This window comes from Oncorhynchus tshawytscha, linkage group LG15, assembly GCF_018296145.1.
Source record: "Oncorhynchus tshawytscha isolate Ot180627B linkage group LG15, Otsh_v2.0, whole genome shotgun sequence".
Lineage (NCBI taxonomy): Eukaryota > Metazoa > Chordata > Actinopteri > Salmoniformes > Salmonidae > Oncorhynchus > Oncorhynchus tshawytscha.
This window is the reverse complement of record NC_056443.1, coordinates 30,920,974-30,948,582: the sequence shown is the minus strand read 5'-3', so window position 1 is coordinate 30,948,582 and position 27,609 is coordinate 30,920,974. Positions and strand designations below refer to the sequence as shown.

Here is a 27,609-nt window from a genome sequence, read left to right as displayed (position 1 = left end):
GAACTCTCCTATTAATCCTGCTAGTTAAACAGCAGTACTAAATGATATCTCCTATTAATCCTGCTAGTTAAACAGCAGTACTAAATTATATCTCCTATTAATCCTGCTAGTTAAACAGCAGTACTAAATGATATCTCCTATTAATCCTGTTATCTGAACAGTACTAAATGATATCTCCTATTAATCCTGTTATCTGAACAGTACTAAATGATATCTCCTATTAATCCTCTTATCTGAACAGCAGTACTAAATGATATCTCCTATTAATCCTGTTATCTGAACAGTACTAAATGATATCTCCTATTAATCCTGTTATCTGAACAGTACTAAATGATATCTCCTATTAATCCTGTTATCTGAACAGCAGTACTAAATGAACTCTCCTGTTAATCCTGTTATCTGAACAGCAGTACTAAATGAACTCTCCTATTAATCCTGCTATCTGAACAGTACTGAATGAACTCTCCTATTAATCCTGCTATCTGAACAGCAGTACTAAATTAACTCTCCTGTTAATCCTGTTATCTGAACAGCAGTACTAAATGAACTCTCCTGTTAATCCTGCTATCTGAACAGCAGTACTAAATGAACTCTCCTGTTAGTCCTGCTATCTCCTATCAATTTAACACCATGACTTTCTTCAACTTTAGCCATCTGAACGCCGGCCTCCGAACACAACCCCCAAATTTGATTTATTAGTTAAACAATGTCTCATCAATGAACCTTTGACTTGAATCCCGTGGAATATTTAAGAAGCGTTTTTTTTTCTTCCTCACCACAGTTTAAATCCAAACGACCACAAAAAGTGTTGTCTCTAACTCGATGGTAAGGAGACCCTTTAAACCGGATGAGAAATTCTTTCTCATTTAGGGTTTGTTGTTCTTTCCGCTACTGTCCTTTAATCTAGCTAGCTTTTGGCTCCCTTGAATGAATGTAATCACACAGACAGGTTGAGATGAAAGACACAATTCCCCATCCAACCACAGTTGTCCGTTAAATTAACTCCATTCCAACGCCAATTATCTGTCCTTGGCGATGGGGCCAAAAATGCCACGTCTCCATTAAACTCTCAGGCCTTAATTAGGGTAAGTGTAAAGACCACAGGGCTGACAGTGGTGGTGGGCACCATGCCCAGACATACTCACCAGGCCCAGCATCTGGTCCCACTGACTCCACAAGACCCCTCACCCCCCTGGGCATGAGACTGCCAACAGGGGCCTGGTGGTGCTAGCATTTAACAAAATCTCTATGAGAGAGAAGCTCAAAAGCTAGCTCGTGCACAAGTTATTTCAGACAGTTGATGAGCTTTCGATTTTGGACGTTGAACTAACCATTTAAAGAAAGCTATCATAACACGTGTATTCTTAGTTATACTGAGTGAGAGCATATAGGCCTTGTCTCCCTGTAGGCTTCAGTAGAAGCAGCACAGTGGGCACAGCTTTGAGTTGAGCAGTGATCTCTGGCTCAGAACACACACAGCCATCAGCAGAATCTGTCTCTCTCCTCTGTGAGTTATCCAGTTATCCAACACTGGGGAAGATGAAAACACTACTCCCTCACACTGGGACATGAAGAAATAGCTCAAGCCCTGCTAGGCCACTCCATTTTGTGCAGCTCTGTCAGAGCTCTCAGCGGAAACATTGCCGAAGGAATGGGAGATTTCGGCGACTTGGTGTCTGTGTCTGTGTGTGTGTGTTTGTGTGTGTGTGTGTGTGTGTGTGTCTGCAGGTGTCTGTCTGTCTGTCTGTCTGTCTGTCTGTCTGTCTGTCTGTCTGTCTGTCTGTCTGTCTGTCTGTCTGTCTGTCTGTCTGTCTGTCTGCCTGTCTGCCTGCCTGCCTGTCTGTCTGTCTGTCTGTCTGTCTGTCTGTCTGTCTGTCTGTCTGTCTGTCTGTCTGTCTGTCTGTCTGTCTGTCTGTCTGTGCTTATGTCTGTTTGTCTGTGTGTCTGTATATGTGTTTGTGTGTGTGTCTGTATATGTGTTTGTGTGTGTGTCTGTATATGTGTTTGTGTGTGTGTCTGTATATGTGTTTGTGTGTGTGTCTGTATATGTGTTTGTGTGTGTGTCTGTATATGTGTTTGTGTGTGTGTCTGTATATGTGTTTGTCTGTGTGTCTGTATATGTGTTTGTCTGTGTGTCTGTATATGTGTTTGTGTGTGTGTCTGTATATGTGTTTGTGTGTGTGTCTGTATATGTGTTTGTGTGTGTGTCTGTATATGTGTTTGTGTGTGTGTCTGTATATGTGTTTGTGTGTGTGTCTGTATATGTGTTTGTGTGTGTGTCTGTATATGTGTTTGTGTGTGTGTCTGTATATGTGTTTGTGTGTGTGTCTGTATATGTGTCTGTGTGTGTGTCTGTATATGTGTTTGTGTGTGTGTCTGTATATGTGTCTGTGTGTGTGTGTCTGTATATGTGTTTGTGTGTGTGTCTGTATATGTGTTTGTGTGTGTGTCTGTATATGTGTTTGTGTGTGTGTCTGTATATGTGTTTGTGTGTGTGTCTGTATATGTGTTTGTGTGTGTGTCTGTATATGTGTTTGTGTGTGTGTCTGTATATGTGTTTGTGTGTGTGTCTGTATATGTGTTTGTGTGTGTGTCTGTATATGTGTCTGTGTTTCCTCTTGTTTATATCCATGTATTTGTGCCCACCGTTGTGTGTGCTGCCCTGCTGAGTGTTAGAGAGTAATGCCGTAAAGTAAATCCACTTGTCTGGAGCAGAGTGGGGCCGGGTGGACGTGCTCTCTGATCACTCCCCTTCATCATGGCCAGATGCCCACCTCTCCCCTCTTCCCTCTCTCTCCTCTCTCCTCTCTTCAACACTGAACCACACTCACTGCTCTCTCCTCTCTCTCCTCTTCCCTCTCTCTCCTCTCTCCTCTCTTCAACACTGAACCACACTCACTGCTCTCCTCTCTCTCTCCTCTTCCCTCTCTCTCCTCTCTCCTCTCTTCAACACTGAACCACACTCACTGCTCTCCTCTCTCTCTCCTCTTCCCTCTCTCTCCTCTCTCCTCTCTTCAACACTGAACCACACTCACTGCTCTCCTCTCTCTCTCCTCTTCCCTCTCTCTCCTCTCTACTCTCTTCAACACTGAACCACACTCACTGCTCTCCTCTCTCTCTCCTCTTCCCTTTCTCACTCAGCACAGCATCACTTCCAGTCCAATCTGTGTTAAGGCGTCTGCATGCTTTCCAGCCGAAAACAGTTCGGAAGAATACATGCATTTTTTACGATTACATTTTGCGACTGTTTTTGTTCGTTTAGGAATTCGGGTCCGTTTTTTTCCGGCTGTTCGGGCACATTACAATAATTTTTAAGGTCAGCCCGAAGTTTGGGAGCCGAAGTCTACTCCCCTTCCTCCGGTATTGGTCAGCTGTAGGGATTCTTCAATAAAGTCTTTGTTGTCATTCAACAAGCGAGACGACTCATTTTCGTGTACTTATTTTCATTGAGAAATACTGCTCCAAACAACTTGTTACAGTAGATGTAAAATTGTACACTAAGGTCTCCTCTGCAAAAACGTCAAAATGAATGACATATTTCTTAAATTATTTTAGACCATTTTGAGGAAGTGTATACTTGCTACGCCGTCTCAAAAGGGACAAACAGTACTATTGTGCTTTTTTTTCTCTAAATTTTCAAGCGAATGTCTTTTAAGGGAGTATGTGAGCACACTCGTTCTGTTCACCTAGCCGGCTTCGCCTAGCCGCCACCTGAACTGAAGCATGCTGACGCCTTTTGGAGTTTGGACTGACTATCTCTTTATAAACCCTTCAGGGCTATCCTTACTGGCAATAGCACAATACTGCTTTAAACAATTACTCTTAATAACATTTTATATACAGTAGGTTTAATAGCATTCAAAGAGGCAGTGTAGAGACCATTTGCATTTAAATTCTAGGCATATATCAGATGCTGTTATCCAGAGTGACAATAAGCACATTCAGGTAAGGAAGACGACAGCATAGAAATCATGCCAATTTAATCTATTTGAATATAGAGTTCCTCTGTGTCTGCTATACTTGCTGGTTGGTCTGTGTTTAAAGTTATATCAGAGTCTCCTTTATACTTTGGTGTGATTCACAGCAAGAATGTAGAATATGTAGCCTTGCAAAATGAAAGCTAATTGACTAATTGACCATAGCACGCTTGTCAATTTTCCACAGACGTCACCCTTGGCCAGCAAAACTGCACCATTCAACAGAAAGTGTCACAAATAATTACGTTCCTCGCACTAGCCATTCCTAGGTGTTTGTCTTGGCTAGGCTGGAGAAACATTCTCAAGTAGCCGGCCATCAATCTCAGACATCTCAGGGTCCTTTACACTGCAGCCGTCACCTAACCATCACATTCTCATGAAACTGCCACAGTTTGTGGCTTTGCCAGTGCGTTTCGCCGCTTCGTCCCTAGCCCGTGGTTATTCTCCAATGGTTCAGCCAATGCTTCGCTGTCCAGCTGTCTCACTGTCCGTCACTCTTAACCACACCAGGGGGTCGAGCTGGGCAGTGCTATGCCGCTAATACGGTAGGAGAGAGCTAATACGGTAAAGAGAGAGCTAATACGGTAAAGTGAGAGCTAATACGGTAAAGAGAGAGCTAATACGGTAAAGAGAGAGCTAATACGGTAAAGAGAGAGCTAATACGGTAAAGTGAGAGCTAATACGGTAAAGAGAGCTAAAACGGTAAAGAGAGCTAATACGGTAAAGAGAGAACGAATACGGTAAAGAGAGAGCTAATACGGTAAAGAGAGAACGAATACGGTAAAGGGGGCTGATACGGTAAAGATAGAGCTAATACGGTAAAGTGAGAGCTAATACGGTAAAGTGAGAGCTAATACGGTAAAGAGAGAGCTAATACGGTAAAGAGAGAGCTAATACGGTAAAGTGAGAGCTAATACGGTAAAGAGAGAGCTAATACGGTAAAGAGAGAGCTAATACGGTAAAGTGAGAGCTAATACGGTAAAGTGAGAGCTAATACGGTAAAGTGAGAGCTAATACGGTAAAGTGAGAGCTAATACGGTAAAGTGAGAGCTAATACGGTAAAGAGAGAGCTAATACGGTAAAGAGAGAGCTAATACGGTAAAGAGAGAGCTAATACGGTAAAGTGAGAGCTAATACGGTAAAGAGAGAGCTAATACGGTAAAGTGAGAGCTAATACGGTAAAGAGAGAGCTAATACGGTAAAGAGAGAGCTAATACGGTAAAGAGAGAGCTAATACGGTAAAGTGAGAGCTAATACGGTAAAGAGAGAGCTAATACGGTAAAGAGAGAGCTAATACGGTAAAGAGAGAGCTAATACGGTAAAGAGAGAATTAATACGATGCCGTCGGGAGCAGTAAGGCAGATTAAGGCCAGTTGAGGTTTTCTGGGCCTTTTCAAATATGTAATCCTGTTCTGTCAACTCTGGCCGTCAGTTTCAATATGTGAACCTGTAATGCTTCAGGTTTAGGAGTACAGGAAGGGAGAATGGTAATAAAAAACTGAAATGGCTGTAAAGAAAGAATGATTGCTTTTGTATTTTGACTCGATTCCGTAAAACCTGTCATTCCCTCAGACCCAGGATATTCACCTCTCTCTGTTTCTCTGTTTCTCTGTTTCTCTGTTTCTCTTCAGATCCAGTGACTATGGCACCACCTACACAAAGCTCAACCTGATGCCTGGTACAACCATCGTGGTCTCTAACTTCTATATCTGCCCCACCAACAAGAAAAAGGTAGGAGGTGGTATAACACTCAGGTGCTTTGGGAAAGCTTGGTGACAGAGTTTATGAAACACAAAGTTTAGGAGAAAGTGAGGGCACTCACTCTTAAAGATTACGTCAGGATGAGAGATTTGATTGAACCTGCTTCTCATTTCCCTGTTCCGCCCGCCGTGGCAGCTCGTCCAATCAGCTGATGTTATCCCCTGGGCCTGGGGCTTTAATCAATAAGAGATTGAGAAGATTAGACAAAGTGAATCGTCCATACCCTCCATGCCACTAATTCCCAAATTCAGCTGGGACTCACTGACTCATCCTCCAGGGTCATGCTCACGCAAATACACACGTTTTCACAATGATTGGGGGCGAGACATCGGTAGCGGTTAATTGCCTGGGAATACAGTCATCATAATTTCCTTGAGCGAGAGAGAGAGAGAGAGAGAGAGAGACTGACTGAGAGACAGAGAGCTGAGTGGACAGGGGGAGATTAATGTCTCTGGGGTCCTGACTGTGAGTGTCTGTCTTCTGACAGACTGGTAATAGGAAGTATGGCTCAGCTTGGTATTCAAACACACCCCAGGGTTAGCATGAGGGGATTCCTCTTAGTGAAAGACCAACCACTACTGTAGGTGTGGCAGTGTGTGTGTGTGTGTGTGTGTGTGTGTGTGTGTGTGTGTGTGTGTGTGTGTGTGTGTGTGTGTGTGTGTGTGTGTGTGTGTGTGTGTGTGTGTGTGTGTGTGCGTGCGTGCGTGCGTGCGTGCGTGCGTACACGTGCGTGTGTGTGTGTGTGTGTACGTGTGTGTGTACGTGTGTACGTGTGTGTGTGCATCTGAAAGTGCTTGCATGCCATGTGTATGTTGCCATGATGTACACTACCGTTCAAAAGTTTGGGGTCACTTTTTTTGACCATTAAAATAACATAAAATTGATCAGAGATACAGTGCAGACATTGTTAATGTTGTAAATGTCTGTTGTAGCTGGAAACGGCAGATTTGTAATGGAATATCTACATAGGTGTACAGAAGCCCATTATCAGCAACTATCATTCCTGTGTTCCAATGGCACGTTGTGTTAGCTAATCCAAGTTTATAATTTTAAAAGGCTAATTGATCATTGGAAAAGCCTTTTGCAATTATGTTAGTACAGCTGAAAACTGTTGTTCTGATTAAAGTAAAAAACTGGCCTTCATTAGACTAGTTGAGTATCTGGAGCATCAGCATTTGTGGGTTTGATTACAGGCTCAAAATGGAAACAAAGACCTTTCTTCTGAAACTCATCAGTTTATTCTTGTTCTGAGAAATGAAGGCTATTCTGTGCGAGAAATTGCCAAGAAACTGAAGATCTCGTACAACACTGTGTACTACTCCCTTCACAGAACAGCGCAAACTGTCTCTAACCAGAATAGAAAGAGGAGTGGCCCCGGTGCACAACTGAGCAAGAGGACAAGTACATTAGAGTGTCTAGTTTGAGAAGCAGAGAAGCAGACGCCTCACAAGTCCTGAACTGGCAGCTTCATTAAATAGTACCCGCAAAACACCAGTATCAACGTCAACAGTGAAGAGGCGACTCTGGGATGCTGGCCTTCAAGGCAGAGTTCCTCTTTCCAGTGTCTCTGTTCTTTTGCCATCTTAATCTTTTCTTTTTATTGGCCAGTCTGAGAAATGGCTTTTTCTTTGCAACTCTGCCTAGATGGCCAGCATCCCGGAGTCGCCTCTTCACTGTTGACATTGAGGCTGTTTTTTTTTGTGGGTACTATTTAATGAACCTCCCGCTATCTGGATCAAAATGGACAACATCCGGTGAAGCTGGAGCGCGCCAAATTCAAATGACAAAATTGTAATATTAAACATTGAACATACATCGTCTTACATCGTTTTAAATCTCAACTTCTAACTTAACTTGTTAATCCAACTGCGTTGTCAGATTTCAAAAAGGCTTTGCGGCAAAAGCACACCATGCGATTATCTGAGGACAGCGCCCCACATCAAAATACTTTTTCAAACCAGCACAGGCGTCACAAAATCCCAAATAGCGAGAAAATAAATCACTTACCTTTGAAGATCTTCCTCTGTTTGCAATCCCAAGGGTCCCAGCTACACAATGAATGGTTGTTTTGTTCGATAAAGTCCTAATTTATATCCAAAAAAGTCTGTTTAGTTGGCGCCTTTGATTTCAGTAATCCACTCGTTCAACATGCATACAAACAAATCCAAAAAGTTACCGGTAAAGTTTGTCCAAACAAATCAAACGATGTTTGGAATTAATACTATGGTACTTGAATATCTAAATAAACAATTACATTTAAGACCGAGAATAGTATGTTCAATAGGGAAGATAAAGAGAAGAGCGCACCTCATTCACGCACCAACAAGACACCTTGGAAAAACTACAACTACTCATTCGTTTAAAAAAAAAAACAAGCCTGAAACATTTTCTAAAGACTGTTGACATCTAGTGGAAGCCCTAGAAACTGCAATCTGGGAGCTATTTATTTGTATATCCCATAGACTCGCATTGAAATGGCCTGTGACCTCAAAAGCTTTTAACAGTTTTAGAAACTTTAGAGTGTTTTCTATCCAATGCTACCAATGATATGCATATCCTAGCTTCTGGGCCTGAGTAACAGGCAGTTTACTTTGGGCACGTCATTCGTCCGAACTTCCGAACACTGCCCCCTAGCCCTAAGAGGTTATTAATGAAGCTGCCAGTTGAGGACTTGTGAAATAATCTTTTCAACACACAAATCCTCTAAATAGCCTCTAAATAGACTTGCAGATGTAACATTAGTCTGTAGTTGATACTGTGAAGCTTGGTGTCAGTAGAGAAGGATACCACGGACATTGTAGACTGCCTCTAGATGTGTATTTGGGTCAGACCTGGGTTCAAATGTATTTACAATCCTTCAAATAAGCATTTTCTTGAACCTGCCTTGAGTACCAGTTGGGTGGGGTTTTGCACTTTTGGGACCATCCTCCCAGCTTGATTTTGCCAGGCATGTTAAATCAAGCAAGTACTTGAAAGAAAACACATACTATTTGATTCCAGGTCAGATTTGGGTTCCCCTCAGGCTAGGTTGAAATGAACAGTATCCGTCAATTCTGTGGAGGTAGACAGGTTTTGTTAACATCGGCTGGATGACAGGTCATTGATCCAGTACGGGAAGCTTCTTTTAGGTGGTGTGGTGGACGTGTGACTGGCCCAGCCTTGCGTGAATGATAAACCCCCATCCTCAGAGAACTGACAGAGAAGATGAGAGAGTTTTACTGCCTGAAGATAACCTTGTAGAGGGAGACCTCTATTCACACACTGAGGTGTGGGTGTGGGTGTGAGAGAGAGAGAGAGAGAGAGAGAGAGAGAGAGAGAGGGAGGGTGAGAGAGAGAGAGATGGAGGGTGAGAGAGAGAGAGCTGGAGGGGTAGAGAGAGAGATGGAGAGGTAGAGAGAGAGATGGAGGGGTAGAGAGAGAGCGAGAGAGGCATGAGAGAGAGACATGGATGGATAGAGGGCAAGAGAGGGGTAGAGAGAGGGGGGGTGAGAGAGTGATGGAGGGGGTGAGAGAGTGAGGGAGGGAGGGAGGGAGGGTGAGAGAGTGAGGGAGGGAGGGAGGGAGGGAGGGGGATGAGAGAGTGAGGGAGTGAAGGAGGGAGGGGGGGGTGAGAGGAAGTGAAAGGAAGAAGTGTCAGAGACAGAAAGATACAGAAATTGAGACTGGCCTTGAGAGGAAACAGTCTCCTTTCATTTGGACAGACAGTATCATATAGTTTTCTATGATGGACAGTCAAATAGCAGGCTGATTATGCCTGGCCAGATTGCTGTCTGACTCTCTCTATTGTAATTCCTCGACTCGATAGAAAACTTTAATGGAAGGAAGACCATTTTTTAAAATTGGTTAATTTTCCTCTAAAATACATTTTCCTCCTTTGTCCAGCATTATCTCACGGTAGAGGAGCCGCGCAGGCAATTATGAAGAAAATTATGGTGGAATCTGTTCAAAAGCAGTGAAAGGAGACACATTTTAATGGCATTTGACCTTCTAGGCAGATAGAGAAAATTAACTGAGAGAGTGTTTGGAGTTTCTTCCCCCTATTTGCCCAGTGCTGTGGAGAGTAACTAGCTTATTTCATATTTAATTCCTTTCTACTGACAAAACCCTTGTTGAAATATATACTAATCCAGAACTTCTTGGCTATACATTTACTTGGAAGGGAATCCCTTTTGAGCATAGCCTATATCGTTGTGGCAGATAAAGTTATATGTAGTTATGGGCCTTAAAAATATGCCTATATTTGTTATATCGTTTTTTAAACTAGAAAATGTGAGGTTCTACAACCGTGAAGCGGCTGATGACCGTAGACATGAATATAGAACATAGTTTTACATCTGAAGGCTGTAAACTGCACCCGCTAAACCCATGAGGTGACCCAAAGGAGACCCAACCAATCCCTTGTTTCTGTTCCTTATCCAATCCCCTTCCATCCTTCCATTCCTATGAAGTCACAGCTGTGGCCTATGGACATAGAGAATCAGCAATGCTTTCATCTCAGGCCTACAGTCACTGGTCTGGGACCTGCTCTGGGAGAGATAAAGAGGCAGGGGAGCATGGGGAACAGTGAACTGAGATCAGTCAGATGCTAGGGTATAGCTAAATCTTACTAGATGATTACTGGTTCAAGGCTATTGACGGCTATGGGGATTCTCCATACATGTCCGGACGTATCAAAAGCTATGTTAAACCTCTGTGAGCCTGGGCCTGTATGTCAAACAGAGAACAGTTGGTTCTTCATGACTGCTCCATCCTATGTTATAGTGTAGAACTAGAATTATCTTGATCATTTTACTACTAGCCTATCCCAAGAGCTGGAATCCCCAATCCAGAGGCTCTGGAATGATTCTGGAATGATTCTGGAATGATTCTGGAATGAATCTGGAATGATTCTGTAATGAACCTGGAATGATTCTGAAATGATTCTGGAATGAATCTGGAATGATTCTGTAATGAACCTGGAATGATTTTGAAATGATTCTGGAATGAATCTGGAATGAATCTGGAATGATTCTGGAATGATTCTGGAATTATTCTGGAAACCTAATATACCCAGGTCTTAATGCTACATTTTCTTCCGTATAAGAATGAGTAACACTACCAAATACAGTAAGATACCACATCTACAACTCCATAGACCTGATTGCTAGCTACAGTAGCTAACGCTCAATGAATTCAGATGATGATACAGTGTGAAACCCATGATCAGGTTTGTCCTGTCCATGGTGGGACCTAAAGGCCTGGTAATGTATTGATCTATTTAACTTGTATCTGAGGTAGGCGACTATGTGTGTGTGTGTGTGTGTGTGTGTGTGTGTGTGTGTGTGTCCGTGTCCCGCGGTGTGTTGGGGACTCTGTAATCAACACTGTGCCACACATAGTCCCATGACAGGGATAAATAGATTGACCTGAACTAGATTCTCTCACAGATCAATACAGGGGAATATACCATTGGCTCATAGACGGGGGATAGGCTCACAGTGCTATCTGGTGGTAGGTAGGGAGAGAATGCTGATTATTGCAGTTACATTATTATGCCATTGCGTGCCTTACTACAATGAGTGATCCATTTAGCTCAAGTTATGTTCGACCAAATGTTATATGATCAAGTGCTGTTTGATTGATTCCTTCCTTGTGCGTCTATGAAAAGCTGCTGTGGCCGTTTGTTACATTGATTAAGTTTGACAGAACACACAAATTTTGGCCCAGTTCTCCAATATTAGCCTTAGCTTCTAAAAATAACCAGAGGTATTCGATCCATTCAGTCAGTTGTGTGTCTATGAAAAGCTGCTGTGGTTGTTAGCTACATTTATTAAGTTTGACATAACACACTAATTTTGGCCCAGTTCTCCAATATTAGCCTTAGCTTCTAAAAATAACCATCGGCCAATCGCTTTATAACAATCCCAAGCAGATTAAAGCGAGTGGCCAAATTGAACCATAGCCTTTCAGTTTTGGAGAGCTGGTTGCCTTGACTGTAACAGGCTGACAGGCCTTTAACCCCAGCTTAAACAGACTGGTAATTATATTAAAACTAGCACTTTGAAATCTCTAATGGGATGTAGAGGGCTTTGTTATGATACTATACTGAACAAATATATAAATGCAACATGTAACATCTTGGTCCCTGGGTTTCATGAGCTGAAATAAAAGATCCCAGAAATGTTCCATTCGTACAAAAAGCTTATCTCTCTCAAATTTTGTGCAAAAAATGTATTTACATCCCTGTTAGTGAGCATTTCTCCTTTGTCAAGATAATCCATCTACCTGACAGATATGGCATATCAAGAAGCTGATTAAACAGCAGGATCATTACACAGGTCCACCTTGTGCTGGGGACAATAAAAGGCCCCTCTAAAATGTGCAGTTTTGTCACACAACACAATGCCACAGAAGTCTCCAATTTTGAGAGAGTGTAGAATTGACATGCTGACTGCAGCAATGTCCACCAGAGCTGTTGCCAGAGAACTGAATGTTAATTTCTCTCTCTACCAACATCGATTTAGAGAATTTGGCAGTACGACCAACTGGCCTCATAACTGCAGACAACTTGTATGGTGTTGTGTGGGTGAGCGGTTTGCTGATGTCAACATTGTGAACAGAGTGCCACATGGTGGCGGTGGGGTTATGGTATGGACAGGCATGAACAACATACACAATTGCATTTTATCGATGGCAATTTGAATGCACAGAGATACCGTGACGAGATCCTGAGGCCCGTTGTCATGCCATTCATCTGCTGCCATCACCTCATGTTTCAGCATGATAATGCACAGCCCCCTGTCGCAAGGATCTGTACACAATTGGTAGCTGAAAATGTCCCAGTTCTTCCATGGCCTGCATACTCACCAGACATGTCACCTGTTGAGCATGTTTTGGATGCTCTGGATCGATGTGTACGACAGCATGTTCCAGTTCTCCTTTGAAACTAGAGGCTAGAAGCTAGAAGCTAGAGGCTAGAGACTGAAGCAGGGATCATCAACTAGGTCCTCTCCCCTTCTCCTCCTCTCCCCCTGCTCTCCCCCTCTCCTCCTGCTCTCCTCATCCTCTCCTCCTACTTTCCTCATCCTCTCCCCCTCTCCACCCCTCTCCCCCTCCTCTCCCCCTGCTCTCCTCCTCTCTACATCCCTCCCCCTCCTCTCCACATCCTCTCCTCCTGCTCTCCTCATCCTCTCCTCATCCTCTCCCCCTCTCCTCCTCCTCTCCTCATCCCTCCCCCTCTCCTCATCCTCTCCTCATCCTCTCCCCCCCCCTCTCCTCCTCCTCTCCTCATCCTCTCCCCCTCTCCTCTCCTCCCCCTCTCCCCATCCTCTCCTCATCCTCTCCCTCTCTTCACATCCTCTCCTTATCCTCTCCCCGTCTCCTCATCCTCTCCCCCTGCTCTCCCTCTCTCCTCATCCTCTCCTCATCCTCTCCCCTGCTCTTCCCCTCTCCTCATCCTCTCCTCATCCTCTCATCCTCTCCTCATCCTCTCCTTATCCTCTCCTCATCCTCTCCCCCTCTCCTCATCCTCTCCTTATCCTCTCCCCGTCTCCTCATCCTCTCCCCCTGCTCTCTCCCTCTCCTCATCCTCTCCTCATCCTCTCCTCATCCTCTCCCCCTGCTCTTCCCCTCTCCTCCTCTCTCCCTCCTCTCCTCCCCTCCATTTCTCCTCCTGCCATTTCTCCCTATGTGACAAATGCCACCCTTCTGATCTATAGGGTCTTCCATCCTGCACTAACACTGCCATAAATATTAACATCACAATAGAGACTATTTTTATGATGCTCTCTTCATCTCCCTCCTCCTTCCCTCCTCCTCTCCTCTCCCTCCTCTTCCTTGCTAACTGCTGCAGTGAGACCCTGAGCCAGACACCATGAATTGATTGATCGTGACTGGGAGGAAGTGGAGGAGAAAGGGGTGTGTGTTTGTGTGTGTGCGTGTGTGTGCGCGCGCGCGTGTGTGTGTGTGTGTGTGTGTGTGTGTGTGTGTGTGTGTGTGGATAAGTAGGGAGAGGGCAGTTCAGTAAGGTGACCCTAAAGCCCCTAGTTGCTGATCCGATACGGGGGGAGAAAGAGGCATGAGGGGGGAGACCGTCCTGTTGTGTACCTGAGACAGCAAATACTCTAAAAGGGGAAAGAGGGAGGGGATAGAATACTAAATAACTAAACAATAAACAGAAACAGTCAAAGTGCTTTAGCTACAGTGATGCAGACTCCATTGCACAGTATCCTGCAGTAATGCTGTATATTCCTATCTCTCTCCAGTCTACTGTGTTACAATGGCTGTGCTGTAACATTGTTGCTATGAGGGATGGATGGGAAATCCTCAGCTTGTTGTGTTTCCAGGCAGACAGATAGGCAGACAGGCAGGCAGACAGGCAGGCAGACAGATAGGCAGACAGGCAGGCAGGCAGACAGGCAGACAGGCAGGCAGACAAATAATGACGGCGAATGAATAGATCGATAGAGATTCTCCCCCAAAGCCAGTCCTACTGCCTCATCCACTACCCCCTCCCCCACCCCTCCCCTCCTCAGCACAGCTCAGTTCAGTGAGGCAGCCAGCGGCCAGCCTGAGGATAATTATGTGATCTATACAAACTCAAAACTTTTCTCTCTCTCTCTCTCTCTCTCTCTCTCTCTCTCTCTCTCTCTCTCTGTTTCTCTGTGCCTCGATCCCCTTCTCTGTCTCCATCTCTCGATTTTTCACTTATCTTTTCCTAATTCTATGGCTTGGGAGTTGAGAGAAAAGGGAGAGTGGAGAGAGTGAAAAAGTGAGGGTAAGAAAGGAGAAGTGATGAAAACCCAAGATCTCAATCTAGAAAATGTATATTTTGGGGGATTTTCTTGCATTGCAGCGAGGCTGGAGTTAGAGCCTAGAGCCCAGACACTAGAGAATAGAGGCTGGAGTTAGAGAATAGAGCCCAGACACTAGAGAATAGAGGCTGGAGTTAGAGAATAGAGCCCAGACACTAGAGAATAGAGGCTGGAGTTAGAGAATAGAGCCCAGACACTAGAGAATAGAGGCTGGAGTTAGAGAATAGAGCCCAGACACTAGAGAATAGAGGCTGGAGTTAGAGAATAGAGCCCAGACACTAGAGAATAGAGGCTGGAGTTAGAGAATAGAGCCCAGACACTAGAGAATAGAGGCTGGAGTTAGAGAATAGAGCCCAGACACTAGAGAATAGAGGCTGGAGTTAGAGCCTAGAGCCTAGACACTAGAGAATAGAGGCTGGAGTTAGAGAATAGAGCCCAGACACTAGAGAATAGAGGATGGAGTTAGAGATTAGAGCCCAGACACTAGAGAATAGAGGCTGGAGTTAGAGAATAGAGCCCAGACACTAGAGAATAGAGGCTGGAGTTAGAGAATAGAGCCCAGACACTAGAGAATAGAGGCTGGAGTTAGAGAATAGAGCCCGGAGTTAGAGAATAGAGCCCAGACACTAGAGAATAGAGGCTGGAGTTAGAGAATAGAGCCCAGACACTAGAGAATATAGGCTGGAGTTAGAGAATAGAGCCCAGACACTAGAGAATAGAGGCTGGAGTTAGAGAATAGAGCCCAGACACTAGAGAATAGAGGATGGAGTTAGAGAATAGAGCCCAGACACTAGAGAATAGAGGCTGGAGTTAGAGAATAGAGCCCAGACACTAGAGAATAGAGGCTGGAGTTAGAGCCTAGAGCCTAGACACTAGAGAATAGAGGCTGGAGTTAGAGAATAGAGCCTAGACACTAGAGAATAGAGACTGGAGTTAGAGAATAGAGCCCAGACACTAGAGAATAGAGGCTGGAGTTAGAGAATAGAGCACAGACACTAGAGAATAGAGGCTGGAGTTAGAGAATAGAGCCCAGACACTAGAGAATAGAGGCTGGAGTTAGAGCCTAGAGCCTAGACACTAGAGAATAGAGGCTGGAGTTAGAGAATAGAGCCTAGACACTAGAGAATAGAGGCTGGAGTTAGAGAATAGAGCCCAGACACTAGAGAATAGAGGCTGGAGTTAGAGAATAGAGCCCAGACACTAGAGAATAGAGGCTGGAGTTCGAGAATAGATCCCAGACACTAGAGAATAGAGGCTGGAGTTAGAGAATAGAGCCCAGACACTAGAGAATAGAGCCTAGACACTAGAGAATATTGAATAGAGGCTGGAGTTAGAGAATAGAGCCTAGACACTAGACTATAGAGCCTGGAGGATAGAGAATAGAGCCTAGAGCCTCCCTAGAGAATAGAGCCTAGACACTAGAGAATAGAGGCTGGAGTTAGAGAATAGAGCCCAGACACTAGAGAATAGAGGATGGAGTTAGAGATTAGAGCCCAGACACTAGAGAATAGAGGCTGGAGTTAGAGAATAGAGCCCAGACACTAGAGAATAGAGGCTGGAGTTAGAGAATAGAGCCCAGACACTAGAGAATAGAGGCTGGAGTTAGAGAATAGAGCCCAGACACTAGAGAATAGAGGCTGGAGTTAGAGAATAGAGCCCGGCGTTAGAGAATAGAGCCCAGACACTAGAGAATAGAGGCTGGAGTTAGAGCCTAGAGCCTAGACACTAGAGAATAGAGGCTGGAGTTAGAGAATAGAGCCCAGACACTAGAGAATAGAGGCTGGAGTTAGAGAATAGAGCCCAGACACTAGAGAATAGAGGCTGCAGTTAGAGAATAGAGACCAGACACTAGAGAATAGAGGCTGGAGTTAGAGCCTAGAGCCTAGACACTAGAGAATAGAGGCTGGAGTTAGAGAATAGAGCCCAGACACTAGAGAATAGAGGCTGGAGTTAGAGAATAGAGCCCATACACTAGAGAATAGAGGCTGGAGTTAGAGAATAGAGCCTAGACACTAGAGAATAGAGGCTGGAGTTAGAGAATAGAGCCTAGACACTAGAGAATAGAGTCTGGAGTTAGAGAATCGAGCCCAGACACTAGAGAATAGAGGCTGGAGTTAGATAATAGAGCCTAGACACTAGAGAATAGAGGCTGGAGTTAGAGAATAGAGCCCAGACACTAGAGAATATAGGCTGGAGTTAGAGAATAGAGCCCAGACACTAGAGAATAGAGGCTGGAGTTAGAGAATAGAGCCCAGACACTAGAGAATAGAGGCTGGAGTTAGAGAATAGAGCCCAGACACTAGAGAATATAGGCTGGAGTTAGAGAATAGAGCCCAGACACTAGAGAATAGAGGCTGGAGTTAGAGAATAGAGCCCAGACACTAGAGAATAGAGGATGGAGTTAGAGAATAGAGCCCAGACACTAGAGAATAGAGGCTGGAGTTAGAGAATAGAGCCCAGACACTAGAGAATAGAGGCTGGAGTTAGAGCCTAGAGCCTAGACACTAGAGAATAGAGGCTGGAGTTAGAGAATAGAGCCTAGACACTAGAGAATAGAGGCTGGAGTTAGAGAATAGAGCCCAGACACTAGAGAATAGAGGCTGGAGTTAGAGAATAGAGCACAGACACTAGAGAATAGAGGCTGGAGTTAGAGAATAGAGCCCAGACACTAGAGAATAGAGGCTGGAGTTAGAGCCTAGACACTAGAGAATAGAGGCTGGAGTTAGAGAATAGAGCCTAGACACTAGAGAATAGAGGCTGGAGTTAGAGAATAGAGCCCAGACACTAGAGAATAGAGGCTGGAGTTAGAGAATAGAGCCCAGACACTAGAGAATAGAGGCTGGAGTTAGAGAATAGAGCCCAGACACTAGAGAATAGAGGCTGGAGTTAGAGAATAGAGCCCAGACACTAGAGAATAGAGCCTAGACACTAGAGAATATTGAATAGAGGCTGGAGTTAGAGAATAGAGCCTAGACACTAGACTATAGAGCCTGGAGGATAGAGAATAGAGCCTAGAGCCTCCCTAGAGAATAGAGCCTAGACACTAGAGTATAGAGCCTGGCGGATAGAGAATAGAGACTAGAGTCTAGAAACTAGATGCTAGAGTCTGGAGAATAGAAGCTACTGCCTAGAGAATAGAGCCTATATACTAGAGGCTAGAGGCTAGAGGCTTGACACTACAGACTAGAGACTAAAGACTAGATGCTAGAGGCTAGCCTAGAGCCTACATTCTAGAGCCTAGATTCTACAGACTAGAGCTAGGAGGCTAGAGTTTAGTGCCTAGAGCCTAGAGACTACATTCTAGAGCCTAGATTCTACAGACCAGAGCTAGGAGGCTAGAGTTTAGAGCCTAAAGGCTAGAGGCTTGACACTACAGACTAGAGACTAAAGACTAGATGCTAGAGGCTAGCCTAGAGCCTCCCCACAGAATAGAGCCTAGACACTAGAGAATAGAGTCTGTAGAATAGAGGCTAGTGCCTAGAGGATAGAGCCTTGAGCCTAGACAGAGAACAGTCTAGAAACTAGATGCTAGAGTCTGGAGAATAGAGGCTACAGACTAGAGAATAGAGCCTATAACCTAGAGCCTAAAGGCTATAGGCTAGACACTACAGACTAGAGACTAAAGACTAAAGACTAGATGCTAGAGCCTAGAGCCTACATTCTAGAGCCTAGATTCTACAGACTAGAGCTAGGAGGCTAGAGTTTAGTGCCTAGAGCCTAGAGACTACATTCTAGAGCCTAGATTCTACAGACCAGAGCTAGGAGGCTAGAGTTTAGAGCCTAAAGGCTAGAGACTAGACACTACAGACTAGAGACTAAAGACTAGATGCTAGAGACTAGATGCTAGAGCCTTGAGTCTAGAGACTAGAGCCTATATTCTACAGACTAGAGCTAGGAGGCTAGAGTTTAGAGGCTAGAGCCTAGAGACTATAGACTAGAGGCTAGAAACTAGAGGCTAGAGCATAGAAGCTAGAGCCTAGAGACTATAGGCTAGAAGTTAGAGGCTAGATTCAGCTAGATTCAGCTGCAGGATGATTTTTACTTGAGCAGATAATTGGGGGAACCGAAAATATAGTAATTCCAAGTAGACTGCAAATTTGTATACTGTAAATTGACCTCAAGAAGCCTAAACATTTCAAAACTTGCTACATTTGTTTACAATCACATGTTTCTCTTATGTATGGGAACAGATGTCCTAAATTAAAATCACTTGGAGCTGATTTCCTGGTGTTTTTACCATGTTTTTTTGTCAAACAATGAAAATTTTACAAAAACACCTGGGTGGCCAAATAAAACCACCATGGCCGCCAGTTGGGGAACCCTGGGCTAGAGGTTAGAGGCTAGAGGCTAAAGCTAAGAGCTAGATCCTAGAGGCTGGGGCTCGAGGCTAGAGGCTTGAAGCTAGAGGCTAGAAGCTAAAAACTAGAAGCTAGAGGCTAGAAGCTAAAGCCTAGAGCCTAGAGGCTTGTGGGTAGAGGCTAGATGCTAGAGGCTAGAAGCTAGAGCCTAGAGGCTTGCGGGTAGAGGCTAGAAGCTAGAGGCTAGAACCTAGAGCATAGAGCCTAGAGGCTTGCGGGTAGAGGCTAGAAGCTAGAGGCTAGAAGCTAGAGGCTAGAACCTAGAGCATAGAGCATAGAGCCTAGAGGCTTGCGGGTAGAAGCTAGAGCCTAGAACCTAGAGCATAGAGCCTAGAGGCTTGCGGGTAGAAGCTAGAGGCTAGAACCTAGAGCATAGAGCCTAGAGGCTTACGGGTAGAAGCTAGAAGCTAGAGGCTAGAACCTAGAGCATAGAGCCTAGAGGCTTGCGGGTAGAAGCTAGAGGCTAGAACCTATAGCATAGAGCCTAGAGCCTAGAGGCTTGCGGGTAGAGGCTAGAAGCTAGAGGCTAGAACCTAGAGCATAGAGCCTAGAGGCTTGCGGGTAGAGGCTAGAAGCTAGAGGCTAGAACATAGAGCATAGAGCCTAGAGCCTTGCGGGTAGAGTCTAGAAGCTAGAGGCTAGAAGCTAGAGCATAGAGCCTAGAGGCTTGCGGGTAGAGGCTAGAAGCTAGAGGCTAGAACCTAGAGTCTAGAGGCTTGCGGGTAGAGGCTAGAAGCTAGATGCTAGAACCTAGAGCATAGAGCCTAGAGGGTTGCGGGTAGAGGCTAGAAGCTAGAGGCTAGAACATAGAGCCTAGAGGCTTGCGGGTAGAGGCTAGAACCTAGAGTATAGAGCCTAGAGGCTAGAAGCTAGAAGCTAGAGGCTAGAACCTAGAGCATAGAGCAGGGATCATCAACTACATTCAGCCGCAGGACATTTTTTTTCTTGAGCGGATAATCTTGGGTCCGGAATATAACTACAAATAAGTTGTACAATACAGTAGACTGCAAATTGACTACAAGAAGCCTAAACAGATTTAATATTTGACTAAAGCATAATAATTTCAAACCTTGCTTACATTTGTGTACGATCACGTGTCTCTCTTATGTGTGGGAATCCTTGGGAGCAGATTTACTAAATTAAAATCACTTGGAGCAGATTTCCTGGTGCTTTTTTGCAGTCAATGAACATTTATAAAAAAAACACCTGGGGGGGCCAAATAAATCAAATCAAATCAAATCAAATTTTATTTGTCACATACACATGGTTAGCAGATGTTAATGCGAGTGTAGCGAAATGCTTGTGCTTCTAGTTCCGACAATGCAGTAATAACGAGCAAGTAATCTAACTAACAATTCCAAAAAAAAACTACTGTCTTATACACAGTGTAAGGGGATAAAGAATATGTACATAAGGATATATGAATGAGTGATGGTACAGAGCAGCATAGGCAAGATACAGTAGATGATATCGAGTACAGTATATACATATGAGATAAGTATGTAAACCAAGTGGCATAGTTAAAGTGGCTAGTGATACATGTATTACATAAGGATGCAGTCGATGATATAGAGTACAGTATCAACGTATGCATATGAGATGAACAATGTAGGGTAAGTAACATTATATAAGGTAGCATTGTTTAAAGTGGCTAGTGATATATTTACATAATTTCCCATCAATTCCCATGATTAAAGTGGCTGGAGTAGAGTCAGTGTCATTGACAGTGTGTTGGCAGTAGCCACTCAATGTTAGTGGTGGCTGTTTAACAGTCTGATGGCCTTGAGATAGAAGCTGTTTTTCAGTCTCTCGGTCCCAGCTTTGATGCACCTGTACTGACCTCGCCTTCTGGATGACAGCGGGGTGAACAGGCAGTGGCTCGGGTGGTTGATGTCCTTGATGATCTTTATGGCCTTCCTGTAGCATCGGGTGGTGTAGGTGTCCTGGAGGGCAGGTAGTTTGCCCCCGGTGATGCGTTGTGCAGACCTCACTACCCTCTGGAGAGCCTTACGGTTGAGGGCGGTGCAGTTGCCATACCAGGCGGTGATACAGCCCGCCAGGATGCTCTCGATTGTGCATCTGTAGAAGTTTGTGAGTGCTTTTGGTGACAAGCCGAATTTCTTCAGCCTCCTGAGGTTGAAGAGGCGCTGCTGCGCCTTCCTCACGATGCTGTCTGTGTGAGTGGACCAATTCAGTTTGTCTGTGATGTGTATGCCGAGGAACTTAAAACTTGCTACCCTCTCCACTACTGTTCCATCGATGTGGATGGGGGTGTTCCCTCTGCTGTTTCCTGAAGTCCACAATCATCTCCTTAGTTTTGTTGACGTTGAGTGTGAGGTTATTTTCCTGACACCACACTCCGAGGGCCCTCACCTCCTCCCTGTAGGCCGTCTCGTCGTTGTTGGTAATCAAGCCTACCACTGTTGTGTCGTCCGCAAACTTGATGATTGAGTTGGAGGCGTGCATGGCCACGCAGTCGTGGGTGAACAGGGAGTACAGGAGGGGGCTCAGAACGCACCCTTGTGGGGCCCCAGTGTTGAGGATCAGCGGGGAGGAGATGTTGTTGCCTACCCTCACCACCTGGGGCGGCCCGTCAGGAAGTCCAGTACCCAGTTGCACAGGGCGGGTCGAGACCCAGGGTCTCGAGCTTGATGACGAGCTTGGAGGGTACTATGGTGTTGAATGCCGAGCTGTAGTCGATGAACAGCATTCTCACATAGGTATTCCTCTTGTCCAGATGGGTTAGGGCAGTGTGCAGTGTGGTTGAGATTGCATCGTCTGTGGACCTATTTGGGCGGTAAGCAAATTGGAGTGGGTCAAGGGTGTCAGGTAGGGTGGAGGTGATATGGTCCTTGACTAGTCTCTCAAAGCACTTCATGATGACGGATGTGAGTGCTACGGGGGCGGTAGTCGTTTAGCTCAGTTACCTTAGCTTTCTTGGGAACAGGAACAATGGTGGCCCTCTTGAAGCATGTGGGAACAGCAGACTGGTATAGGGATTGGTTGAATATGTCCGTAAACACACCGGCCAGCTGGTCTGCGCATGCTCTGAGGGCGCGGCTGGGGATGCCGTCTGGGCCTGCAGCCTTGCGAGGGTTAACACGTTTAAATGTCTTACTCACTTCGGCTGCAGTGAAGGAGAGACCGCATGATTCCGTTGCAGGCCGTGTCAGTGGCACTGTATTGTCCTCAAAGCGGGCAAAAAAGTTATTTAGTCTGCCTGGGAGCAAGACATCCTGGTCCGAGACTGGGCTGGGTTTCTTCCTGTAGTCCGTGATTGACTGTAGACCCTGCCACATACCTCTTGTGTCTGAGCCGTTGAATTGAGATTCTACTTTGTCTCTGTACTGGCGCTTAGCTTGTTTGATAGCCTTGCGGAGGGAATAGCTGCACTGTTTGTATTCAGTTGATCTTATATTCAGTAGTTCTTGTCGGCTGTATGTAAAGAAACCTAAGATGACCTGGGGTACTAGTGTAAGAAATAACACGTAAAAAAACAAAAACTGCATAGTTTCCTAGGAACACGAAGCGAGGCGGCCATCTCTGTCGGCGCCGGAAATAAAACCACCTGCAAGCCAAATCCTGCTCGTGGGCCACCAGTTGGGGAACCTTGTGTTAGAGGCTAGAGCCTAGAAGCTATATACTAGATACTAGAAGCTATAAGCTAGAGGTTCAAAGCTAGAGCCTAGAAGCTAGTGCCTAAACGCTATTAAACTAGAGGCTAGAAGCTAAAACTAGAGTCTAGAATTTAGAGACTAGAATCTAAAGGCTATAGGCTAGAAAGCAGAAGGTAGAGGCTAGAAGCCAGAGACTAGAAGCTAGAGGCTAGAGGCTAAATGCTAGGGCCTAGAAACTAGAAGCTAGAGGCTAAAAGCTAGAGGGTAGAAACTACAACCTAGATGCTAGAGGCTAGAAGTTAAAAGCTAGAAGATAGAAGCTAGAGGCTAGAAGCTAGAAGTTAGAAAAACACCTGGGGGGGCCAAATAAACTACCTGCATGCCAAATTCTGCCCGGTGGGCTGCCAGTTCGGGAACCTTGTGCTAGAGACTAGAAGCCAGAGGCTAGGAGTCTATTAGAAAATGGGCAGTCAAAGAAACAGGGAGGCTCAGAGTCATACAAAGTCATACTTTACCACTATATGACTAGACTGCATCTTACGAGAGCCTAGCTTAGTCTAGAAAATTGGCAATTTTCCCCACAGAGTGACACCAGTGACACTTCATATTCCTGACAGCTTTCCTAAATGGTTTCAGGGGGAATATCATTGGTTGATGTCTCACTGCAGGGATAACAAAGTGCATTTAGGTTAGCCTGGTTTCCAAATAGAGGACTCTTGCTATTTTTCTGTCCCCATCACTGTCACTTAGCCATTCAAATTGCATGTGAGTGAGCGAGAGAGAGTGAGAGAGTGGGAGAGAGAGAGGGAGAAAGAGGCCCAATCCATAGTGATATTGTCATGGTATCTGTAGGCTGTGGTTCATTTCGGAACACGTACTGTACTGTAGCATGGTTTACCCAGAAGCCCTGAGGAGTGTCAGAAAATAGGGTGTGCATCAACAACTGTCACTGTTCCATTATGGGGGAGTAGGGTACAGATAGGGCTGTGGCGGTCACGAAATGTAGTCAACCGATGATTGTCAAGCAAATAACTGTCAGTCTCAGTCTTGACCATTACTGAACATAAACACATTGAGCATCTCCTGGCTCTCCACACACAGCCTACAAGCCACTGATGCAGACATATGGAACATCTACATTTTAAAAAGTCTAATAAATCCATGTAATAGTCTACACCTTCACAATAAATCCATTATTTATTTTAGACGGGTCTAAAGAAACATGATATGAAGAAAATGTAGTCTATTTCAGAGGGACAGCAAAGCATACTCTGAGTTGTTATCTTAGGTCCTGATCTGGCTATGCCATATGGCTGTGGGCTACACTAGTTCATTTGGCAGACGAGATTTGCTTATAATTCAGTGGCATTATTTTATATTATAGTATGAAGAATACAATTGAACAAAGCTGAATAAAATATAAATATTTTCTCCAAACGATTTGAGAGAGTGAACACATGCAGCTATTCTGTGTTGAGGGGTAAACAAAGAAACTGGTCCTCCTATATGTTTCAGTTAGAGTTAAATCAAATCAAATCACATGTTATTGGTCACATACACATGGTTAGCAGATGTTAATGCGAGTGTAGTGAAATGAAAAGAAAAAAAGAAACATGATGTAGTCTACAGGTCCTCCTATATGTTTAATTTAGAATTATTCATGTGACTTTAGTTGTTCTACAAACGTTGGGCTGTATGTTTAGATTTTTAATACATTGTCAGGCTGCATGATGAGACTCTAATGATCATTTGAAAAAGTCGCTTGAAAGGCATGAGTTCTGCTTTTTTTTTTTTTTAACGTAGGTTGTACACACTTCATCAGTCTCTCATTCACAGTTCGACAAGCACTTGATAAATCCTCGACTTTCACCACGGCATCCCCTTTGTGTGTAATGCACCCTAAAAGAAACATGTATTTTGCGGCTGCCAGCCGTTGTGCTCTTCTCCCTGAGTTGTGTGCGCTCTGTCACGTGATTGGGTCTTTCTCACAGGCTACAAGTGAAGACAGACACATCGTGGGAGCAACTGTGCGCGTCCTTATCCAATTCCGAGGTGCATATTGAAGATATTGGAGGACCTGTCCATATTTACTTTTTGTCAGCCAACAAGATGAGTAGGCCTAACGAACAGCAAAAGCAGTAGCCTATGTTAATCTACTATGTGCGAGAAATTAATATTCCAAACATAATCTGAGACCATTGGGGATATGATAAATCCCAAATGAATACAACCACTAGCATCAAATAAAACTTTTTTACGCAATGTGGCTGATGCAACAGATCAGAATGTTTAGCTTAAAATGTTGATATCCTATTAGGCTATTTCTTCACATAATAAATGTAGCAATGCGCACATGGAAGTAGGCTATAAGTTAATGTTCTAATGTTCAATTAGCGGGAAAACACTAGTATCAAAAGTGACCGCAAATGTGATTAAGCATGTAATGCTTTTATTATAAAGGTGCATTTTTGTGGTGAAAAATGATCTTCCCCAAACTTGAAAGTCACATGCTGCTTATATATGCCATTTAGGCTCTACACCCCTTGTAAAAGCTCTACCCCCCCAGTTCTCTGCTGCCAATGACTGGAACGAATTGCAAAAATCACTGAAGCTGGAGACTCATATCTCCCTCACTAACTTTAAGCATCGGCTGTCAGAGCAGCTCACAGATCACTGCATCTGTACATAGCCCATCTGTAAATAGCCCATCCAACTACCTCATCCCCATATTGTTATTTAAACAATTTTAAAATGTACTTGTGTTTATGCACTTAAATAACGAATGGAGGACACTTTTCCCCGTGGTTCATTTTCATGACAGCCAGGTAGGCTATACTCCTGTTGTAAAGACAAGTAATGTGCTTAATATTAGGAAAGTTGAGAAATAAATATTGTAGGCCTAGCCTATAGAAAGCTGAGTCCATGACTCTGTTTTGCATAGCCAATAGAAAGCTGAGTCCATGACTCTGTTTTGCATAGCCAATAGAAAGCTGAGTTCATGACTCTGTTTTGCATAGCCAATAGAAAGCTGAGTCCATGACTCTGTTTTGCATAGCCTATAGAAATGTGACGCAACATGAGCTCATGGGCTCTCATGAAGTGTTTGATTAGATGGTCGAAGACATTTGCATTGATGTCAGAGTGATTAGAGGGACAACGGAGTGCTGAGTACCAGGCAGTTAGCAAGTTTGTTAGGCTACTAACTACCATCAATAGCATCAGAGCTTGGAGAAGCCTAATTACCTATGGTCACTGCAACAGCCCTAGGTACAAAGGCAGCAGGGAAGAGGGGCAAAGGGATGCAGTGAATTTTTATGAATGTGCACACACTGTTCCTGGTAGTGCCATCGAGGGGGTCTGACAGAGGTGGAGAGTGTCAGACAGTGGGACAAACACTCTCCTGCCCTGAAGGAGCCTCCCTCAAAACTATCTCACTTCCTCCTTGAAGAGAGTTGGAGCTTCAAATGCTGCCAGAGATGTGACTGACATGACAGACAGGATCTGTCCTCATATCCTCTGTCGGACTGAGCCTCCTTCGACTGAGACAGTCTGTCTGCTACTCCCAAAGTCTAGAGCAGACAAATAGATCAGCTTCTTGACAGACGTGAACTAGAGACACCGGACGGTGAGGTTGTTTTTGTAGAGTTTTATAGTTCTGGAAGTTTCCGTTATCCTGTATTGTCATCTTACAAGCTGAACAACTTGTACCGGACGTGATGAAGGGATCTAAAAAGGAAATGGCGTGAGATTCGTCCTGTCTGAGACATGATGTTGTCATGCTTCAGCTAAACGGAGGGAGCTAACTGTGCAGCTCGGACGCTTGGACGCTCACCTGGTGTCCCATTCCGCAGACCACTTTTTGAGGTTAAAATAAATATGTTCATTTCTGCTCTCGTTTGGTAAACCCCAGAGAGTGGTAGAGAGAGTTGGAGAGAAAGAGTGTGGATGTGCGCCTGTCTCTCTGCAGGCCTAATTGGAGCTGTGTGTTGATTCCCAATAAGGTAGACACTATACAGTCTCTGCTGTGTGTTGATTCCCAATAAGGTAGACACTATACAGTCTCTGCTGTGTGTTGATTCCCAATAAGGTAGACACTATACAGTCTCTGCTGTGTGTTGATTCCCAATACGGTAGACACTATACAGTCTCTGCTGTGTGTTGATTCCCAATACGGTAGACACTATACAGTCTCTGCTGTGTGTTGATTCCCAATAAGGTAGACACTATACAGTCTCTGCTGTGTGTTGATTCCCAATACGGTAGACACTATACAGTCTCTGCTGTGTGTTGATTCCCAATAAGGTAGACACTATACAGTCTCTGCTGTGTGTTGATTCCCAATACGGTAGACACTATACAGTCTCTGCTGTGTGTTGATTCCCAATACGGTAGACACTATACAGTCTCTGCTGTGTGTTGATTCCCAATACGGTAGACACTATACAGTCTCTGCTGTGTGTTGATTCCCAATAAGGTAGACACCAGAGTTCCGTTAGCCGGTAATAGCCGGCTTTTGGCCGATGAAAAAAAATAGAAAAGCAAATAAATAAAATTGTCGCTGGCCAATTGTCCGGTAGAAGAAGAAAATCCCCATTGCAAAGAAATGCTTTCTAGCCTCTTATACCAATCGATGGAAATCCATTTGACAGGTCATGCATGTATAATTTATGAATTAAATTGGCATGTGTATGCAGTATATTGGCTACGTATCTGATTTATCACAAGCGTACAGCATACAGATACAGAGGCTTTGAGCTGAAACTATCAGACAGCCCGCGAGCTGCTGCTACAGTTTCTCAAACAGCGAATGCAATGGAAGGCAGGCTTCCTCAGTGTCTCACACACCACTTTGCAATGAGCTGGAGGCGGTATGGAAACATTAACTTAATTGTTTGAAACCGGAAGATTTGAATACATATTATGAGGTATGTCTTACCTTGTGTCAAAGTAGCCTAGCCCAAAATTTTCCCGTGGAGTTAATTATTTAATATCAACTTTATATAATTGTCCAGTAGCCAACGAATGTTCACACATAGCCTACTGCCTTCTGCGCATTGCTGTGCTTTTTAATGTGAATAAATAATATTGTAGTTTCTCAACATTT

General features: G+C 44.4%; 1 protein-coding gene across 3 annotated transcripts in view; it reads left to right on the top strand.

The window, feature by feature from the left end:
* The window catches only part of LOC112239867 (VPS10 domain-containing receptor SorCS2-like), a 450,420-nt gene that overhangs the window by 200,191 nt on the left and 222,620 nt on the right, over window positions 1-27,609 (top strand). For all 3 annotated transcript variants that reach the window (XM_042298460.1, XM_042298459.1, XM_042298458.1), the window contains exon 3: window positions 5,609-5,708. In XM_042298460.1, the coding sequence (XP_042154394.1) occupies window positions 5,609-5,708 (100 nt within the window). The remainder of the gene's footprint in view (window positions 1-5,608; window positions 5,709-27,609) is intronic.